The 8,512-nt window shown below is 39.1% G+C and overlaps 1 protein-coding gene across 1 annotated transcript; it reads right to left on the reverse strand.

Moving 5' to 3' along the window:
• Positions 1-3,302: 3,302 nt before the first annotated feature.
• Positions 3,303-4,451, reverse strand: LOC140240648 (neuromedin-U receptor 2-like). Its single transcript, XM_072320401.1, has one exon. The coding sequence runs from the start codon at positions 4,449-4,451 to the stop codon at positions 3,303-3,305; it is 1,149 nt and encodes a 382-aa protein (XP_072176502.1).
• Positions 4,452-8,512: the final 4,061 nt, after the last annotated feature.

Below are 8,512 nucleotides of genomic sequence, written 5' to 3' on the forward strand. Positions count from 1 at the left end.
AGAAGAACGAGTTTCACTACAATCGCATACAGTATATTGTGTTATGAAATTTTAAAGGTTCGTACGGTCTGACTATGTGGAAACAATGCTTTCGGTTATAATAATTAATCACAAGGCAGCTTATTCTTTACTTATTAAACAAAGAATTAAAGTGCACCTTAAAACACACGGTTGTGTTGCACTTTCATTTCATTTCATTTCATTTCATTTCATTTCATTTCATTATATTTATTTTCATTCTTTTATTCCAGCTAAACATAACACAGAATAACACAGAAAAAAAAAACAACTTTACAATGGGGCGTTGTCTGCCTCACTCCCGAGTTTGTTCTGATGAGCGCTAAAGTCCTCTCAGACTATTTACAATAACTTGCTCCTATCTCGGACTTTTTTCAGTTGACATGCATCAATCAGCAAGTAAGGAGCATTACAGGAACTGCCCCTGATCAAAGCCACATGCATAAAAAACAACAAAAACAACGGCTTCAAGCAACAACCCAAACTTCTGCTTCAGCAAATATTATAGTTGTGCATATTTTTTTTTCTCTGAAATTGTCGGTGTGAAGAGATGATACAGGTTCTTGGTATAGAAATAAGACTTCAGCATAAAATGTCGCTTTCTTATTTCATTGACATGAGACAGGTGAAATGACCATCTTCGCATTGTTAATGTATATGCCATTTTTAACTCTCCCTTAACTCTAAATGTTTCCTCGTCATGAAAATTTCAGTTTGATTATTCTCACTTGAGAGCTAGACGTGTCCTCCGGTCAACTTTAAGCATAATGACAAATATCTCATTTTTCAGCGCTTATATTCAGTTCAAAGTTTGTTCATGTGTCACGCTTTGTGACATACTCATTTGTAAGCAACAAAGTGTCACATCCACTCTGGATCCCACGCAATATTTGTTATTAATCTTTCAGCGCTTCAAGACAAAAGTCAAGTGGCATACTTTCATCAGAGAGACTAACCTCGAGCTTAAGGCATTTTCGCGATAAGAATAGTGTATATACCACGTCAATGTTCAGGTTTCAGAGTTGAAGGAACTTTTAGCGTCGTGCCCTGATGGAATAGCATGCTTTCTTCTCTCAGTGACACGGGTTTGATGCATGTGGCGTTGCTCACTGGTGGTTATTAATTACCAAGCCAGGTTTGAATGTTTGTGTCAATGTTAATTTTTTAAAGATTGTCGAGAGAGGAGCTGCACTAAGTAATTATTTGTGTAGCTAATCCAGGTTTGAGTTGTGGTCAAATGGAAGGGCGAACCCCCTACCTCGTCTTTTGTATTACATTTGTTGCCGTACAGATTAATGAAACGTCAACGAAATGATACGAAATAAATATTTGAAGTCCTTTTGTCGCAATCTTATACATGTGCTTCCGGGGATGATCTCATAAAATATGTGCCTCGACTTAGTATGACCAGGCATGCTTATTTAAAATGAGCTAATATGAGCTTTGTTCAAACAATTGAGACACAACATTGAACGGACATTGTCCAAACTTGGTTCCCTATCTCATGGAAGATCTGGCGCCACTGCTAACTTGAATGGTAACTGAAATACAATGTCGACCAGTGGAACCCCTTTCCCAACTTCCTAACTCAGTCACCCCCTTAGAGTAACTATACCTACCTCACAGCGGCATTGACATTATGTACAAACATGTTACCATTGGTATAAACGAAGTTTAACAACACTGCCTCAATCTTAGTCAATTCAATTCACTGCAATTCAAATGAATCTATTAGGAATTTTCTGCATTGAATATATGTTACAAATGAAGTACAGTCATTTCTTAAAATATACAGTAAAATAAAACATACATCCGAACATAATTAAGATATACGTGTACAGATTAAAGAATAGAATAAGAGAACACATCAAGGACCACTCGGGATGTAGCGAATCAAGGTTAATGATCTGACTGAATTATGACACATGTATTGGGAGTGTGAATGCAGAAGACTGTCGTCGAATAAGCATATAGCTTGAAGATACGACAGCCTGCTGAAATAATAGTCGCGGGCTGAAATAAGGATAAGTGCATTTTGTACCTTTATCTCCACTCCCCTGCGTCTGTAGCGGTTGAAGATCTTTCGGCAAAAAGATGCCACGTCTCAAGGGGGGGGGGGGGCATGGTAAATACACCTTTCAGAATGAAGATTTTTATACTATGACTAATTTACCTTACACAGCTCTGGATTGCCATTGAATGATCCAGCTTAAACCACCATACCATGTCCATGATTATAGTGACAGAGTCTGATGCACTTGCGCAATATTATCATTCACACATCACTTGATTATGTCATATTTGTATTTCGACAGCAAATATAATTTGGCTGCACTCCCGAGAAAATGATTATTGTTTCGAAATAATGCATTGAGAGATATCTTAATCCTTCCCGATGGCACTATTCGATATAATGGGGGAAAATGAAAAGATGAAGATGCTCTCTAATACAGACTTCAACACAACTTTATTCAGCATTGTTCAGAACAATTTTTTCAATCTCTATACACACAGAATTCTCTTTTCCAAATAGACTGCAAAGCGAGAGTGATGATAGATTTACAAATATTACACCACTTAAAATAAAGCTGTGGTAAAGAGTTCCACAATCAGTCAATATTTTTGCATATTCTCCTATATCTCTGAACATGCACAGAAGATAAAACTTCTGATATGACTTCATTTCGTTTTGACAAACGGTTTTCTCAAACGAGCTTTCTGCTGTCTCAGTAATTTCTGAGAGCATTAGACACGAGTGTCTCTTCAACATGTTCAATTTACTTTATGTCTATTCATGTTCGAAGCAAAAATATTTGGACGGCGCGCAAAATCCACAAAAATATCGGCGGCGTTCATGTTTCGATTTTCAAGAAAGCATTTCGAGCACTCGTCTACATTTTTTTTTATTGTTCTTCATTCCACATTTTGGTCGGCGGTACTGTTTGCAGTTCGCAATAAGAGAGCTCTTGATATGGAATCGGTAATATTCATTTGTCAGGCCCTGTTATTTGCTCATAATGTAGAGAAAACCACTTGTAAAGATCCGCACTTAGTCTTGTCTCATGTCAAGCCACGGTGTGTGCAGCACTCCCTCGTATTAGCAGCTGAGAATTAAAGGTGTATGGCCGACTCGACATCTTTTAGGTTATCTGCCTTAGGGGAATTTCCATGACATTTGCTCAATTTCCGCATTAATCATCTTCTTGCTTAAGAGGAAATTGAAATCAGTTCTGATAAACGATCGATTTAAAAGTGTTTGCATGTCATATCATGCTCCATTATGTTCAATCTGCGTCATAAACAATTTCATTTATGGTTTGTGTTGACGATTTCATCGTGATGGAATTGACAGTGTCCTCCCGTCTTGCACTTTTGCGATAGAATGTTTTCTTCAGCGCGCGACGGTAACGGGCATTGGTAGCGCCGTAAATGTAGGGATTGTTTGCAGAATTTATGTACAGGAGAGTCTGAAAGATGGGGAAATAAGGATTTACTTTGTCGCTGAAAGCGAAGTAAGTATCGTCACCGATCATCCCAGCGACCACGAGGGCGAGAGTTACCACGTGGTACGGGGAGTACAGGAGGAAAAATAGAACACCTGTGATGACGAGCATTCGTGTCACGGCGTTTCGCTCCTTGGTGTAGCGATACCGATCTGTGTGGAGCGCCGCTTCGGTCTTAATGCGAGCCGTCAGGCTCCAGATGATGAGTGCGTAGAGAATCGAGTTGACGATCAGGGCGAGGAAAAACGGAATCAACTGGAGTGCATTAGCAATATCCACCCACGTGAGCGAAACGGCTCGACATTGGCCATACAAAGTCGGAAAATCTTCGTAAGCAGGATCATCGGGGTATACTAGGCAGTAAAAGATCATATCTAAATGTCCTGGAATGAGCAAAGCCGCGAGCACACAGCTGAGGAGCCAGGTAGCGAAGACAATTCTCCTTGTCCTTCCCCAGGTTGCGATCCGTCGATGCCAGAACGGCTTACAAATGGCATAATACCGCTCGATCGTCACCGCAGTAATAAGCAGGACTGAGGCGTTGTATGCGAAGTCGACGACGAAGGAGATCGTTGAGCACCCAATAGAACCTTTAGGCGTGTGATCGTTTCCCAGCGGCGAGGCATGAAAACGCCAGAGCTTCTCGCCTACCCCGACCGTCATGTAGATCAAGTCTGCCACAGCGAGGTTGACAAGGTAAAAGTTTGTGATCGTCCGTATGGACGGGACACGCGCCACGACGATGAGAAAGAGAATGTTACCGAAAAGGCCGATGGCCAGAACGCAAGGGAGCACGTAGGCTTTGATGACCACTTCCACATCATCCGGAAGGAGACCTTTAGCTTCCTCTTTCGACAGATTCACCATCGTGTGCCCGTCTGCCAAACAAAGTTCAATCGCATCGAGCTCTTGTGCCGTGGAGTATTCCATGATGCCAACTGATGAAGAAAAACGCTGTTTTACGTCAACGATTAAAACAATGCAGGAAACTTTAGTCAAAGAGCTTTTTAATTAGGACTGTATTTACCTCTTCAAAATACTAAGAGCAGCCTATTACTATAATCTGTGGAAGTCTGCTGGAAAACAGACGTAACACACACGCGCATAAAAAAACTATTGGTTTCTCGTCATGCCTTTCAAGAAGCTAGAGTGAAAATGCAGATTGACGAAAGTATGAAACAGAGCTCAGTAGAGGACGCGCGATTCATTTTCTCTCAAAACTCATTCTTAATCTAGTTCAGCTGGGTGGTACACTATCTACATAAACATTCAGCAAGCAAGGCAGATGATTACGCGATGCTGTCGTCATCTTTGGAACGTCGAATTACTGCACATCTCAATATGATTCGCTGTGTAGTTGAGCAAAAAAGTTTTGACCGCTATGCCGGAGCAGCGAGACCGTTGGGGGTAGCAACGTTCTGCTCACGAATACGCAGCCACGGACCAAGTGGGGGTACATGTATTTTGAGCTGGACTTGAGATTAAAGAAGTCGCTCTGACAGCGGTTGACATCGATCTAGGATGACGTCACGGTGAGGGAAGCTATTGATGCAGCGAAGACCCGTCACCGCATTTCAGCAAGTTTGACAATGTCACTGCGTGGCGCGATGAATAGCAAACAGATAAATCGGTTAGAAACGGAAACGACAGTGTACTAAAACATTCAACTCGGAGAGATTTAACAATCATTTCCTTTTATGCTGTTTGATCATGTAGGTCGATGTACCAACCTCTCTCGAATTGGCCTTTTTATACATTCGCCGGACACACGCACGCAAGTATATTGTACCAATTTACACAACTTACTGCTCGCACCAGCGTACGCGCAAACACGCAAAAACTCTAGTACAATATTCTGCGTGTGTGTGTGTGTGTTTGTTTTTTTTTTTTTTGGGGGGGGGGGGAACAAGAAACTTACGTTGGCGGGAACGCGATTACGCGCGACAAAATCAACACCTACACTGTAAAAACATGGGTGTTAGATTTAACACCACGGGTGTTAAATCTAACACCGATCAAACTTCAATAAAGGACCACACCCACAGGAGTTAAAAATGCACTGTGATGGTGTTGAAAAGTGTTCACCTGACACTTCGTGGTGTTAATTTGACACTGTACCAGGTGTTATTTTGACACTGTACTGGTGTTAATTAAAAAACGACACCACATGGTGTTGATTTGATACTTGTTGGTGTTAATATCAATGGTTTAACACCCGTCCAGCTTCAATAAGGGACCACACCAGCTGGTGTTACTTTGGTGTAAAATTATTTTCACATTTTTTCAAAGATCTAGTATTTCAACGTAAAATTCTTGATCGTCTTGTTTAAATTAAAAATCAACAAGAAGTGCAGTTACTAAGAAACTCTTCAAAAAACAGTTTAAAATTTGGAAATGACACCCGGGGGTGTTAATTTAACACCATAAATGAGCACCGAAAATTTAACACCAGCTCGGTGTTCACTATTTAACACCGGACTTTTTGCAGTGTATGTTTCTAGCAAAGTGAATTGATCAAAGACTGGACACAAGCGGAAACAACACTATATATAAGAAGTCAATTAGAGAGAAGAAATATAATCTGACAAGGAGGGCTCTGCTAATAGGTATATTGTTGATTGCTAAATGGCGACTGCGTGCCAAACATCTTCTCCCCCATACTCGCAAAACGATAACCACACAAGTTTGATGTTCTCAGTAAAAAAGTTGTCTCTACTCGTTATTACACATAATATCAATACGGTGACACAAAAAAAAAAAAGGAGGGGGGAGAAAACCTGATTGATGATATGCCGCTAAGTTTACTAAAATGCATTGATTAGATATGTTTCAATCCATGATAGCGTCGATTTAATGGCAGTGCTGATACTGAGAAAATGCTGCTAAGCGAAGATCATTTTGTCTATACTAATACAATGTATAGCAACATGATGAATATATGTATGTATGGTGATTGTATGTATGTATGTATATATGTATACATACATACATACATACATACATACATACATACATGTATATGAAAAGTATTAGTTTTCTTCTATTCAAGTTTATCAGTCTTGTAATACTTATTGATAAAACAAGTAATCATCGTTTAATTTCTACAACGTTTCCAAAGATCATAGTAGGGCAAGGTCTCAGTGATTGAAGTTTCTTCTCTCCCTCTCAGTCTTTCTCTTTCTCCTACTGAATCCAGAAAACGGAGGTGTGTTTTTACTATGCACATATCTTGCCCCGATGTAGGCAAAGCTATCAGTTACACACATTAAAGGACAAGTTCACCTTCATAGACATGTGGGTTGAGTGAATGCAGCAATATTAGTAGAACACATCAGTGAGAGTTTGAGCAAAATCGGACAATCCGTTAAAAAGTTATGAATTTTTCAAGTTTCTGCTCAGTCACAGCTTGATGAAAAGACTACTATAGCTTGTGATGTCACATGAGTACAACGATGTAAAGAAAGAATAAAGAAAATTCAACATATTTCAATTTTTCTCGCATAACAAAAGAACACTCGACTTCTCTCTTTCAGAAAGCAGGGGGAATAATATTACCCTTAACATACGTCAGTAGCAAGTCGAAGAAATGTGCACTTTATTCAAAAAGTAAAGTTTTGTGAAATTCTCTTTTTATTTTCCTTATATAGTTGTACGCATGTGACATCATACACTGTAGTAGTCTTCTCTTCTAGAAGTGACTGCGCAGATACTTAAAATATTCGTAACTTTTGAACGGATTGTCCAATTTTCCTCAAACTTTCACTGATGTGTTCTACTAATAGTGCTGCATTCTCTCAATCCTTATGTATATGAAGGTGGACTTGTCCTTTAAAGGATATGTTTATCTACGGTTTTCACTCAGCATGATAGTATAAATGACCTTTTAGAAGAGCTTGAACGAACCTTAGCGCTTGAAATGAAAAGCAGGGTTTGGACACAATGGCGATGACGTGTGCAAATCAATACACAGGGCGTATGGTTTTATATTTTCTTCATGATAAATAGAAACTGATACTTTTGATAAAAGGTCTATCCCGAGGTGGTAATATAGGATTACACCACCTTTTCAAAATGTGAAAAGTCTAGTATAGCTGAAAATATTAACAGCTCTCACTACCGTGACACATTGTATCATCTCACTTACCCCGCTATAAGCCTGTGATCTGCCATTCATTTTGATTTCATTGATGTATACTTTGTCTAACTTGTCAAAATACTTTTTTCCATCTCTTCCTGAGTCTATAAGATCGATGTGCCTTTTGAACTTCCTCTTCTCTCAAATCCATATGTTATGGTCATTTTATGAGCGATAGTCAATTGTCTTTTTTTTTTCTCTCTCTCTCTCTCTCTAGTCAGTGCTAGTAATTTCACATCATTATTTTGTTCATGAAATTAATATCTGCTTGTTAAGAAAGTGTGCGATTGCAATTAATGATGATTATTATTTCAAGAAGCATAATAATGATCAAGATTATGATGATAACTCGAAGATAACTACAAAGACAACGTGATCAGGATGGCAGTGGTTTTAAATGATATATTGGCGCACTCTTTCCTTACGTACTATTACTTTCCCTGGATGTTAGTATATGGTGTATGAAGTAATAATCGGGCACACTTCATACCTTAGAGAAAAGGTGAGAGTTAGGGCTGTTAAGTTATTCTTCCACAAGCGCTTAAGGTGTTATGACTGTTTCCCATTAGCTCTTTCATGAAGCTCCGTTGTATACAGTTCCTTGTCTATGGCTCCGTTGTCTACGGCTGCGTTGCTACGGCCGAAGCGGTTGCATAACAACAGGTTATGCACAATTAATTTTTTTTTTTTTTTTTTTTTTTTACTTACAAGCTTTCAGACTGGACTCTTTCCAGATTGAGTAATTTCTATTAAGCGTTTGAATCGAAGGCGGTTGAGTAAACAAAATGCAGCTGATATTTGTGATTCTTTTTATTTAATCCTCTTTCTCTCTCTTTATTTGTCTCTATGTTTTTGT

The sequence above is a fragment of the Diadema setosum genome, chromosome 17 (assembly GCF_964275005.1).
Source record: "Diadema setosum chromosome 17, eeDiaSeto1, whole genome shotgun sequence".
NCBI lineage: Eukaryota > Metazoa > Echinodermata > Echinoidea > Diadematoida > Diadematidae > Diadema > Diadema setosum.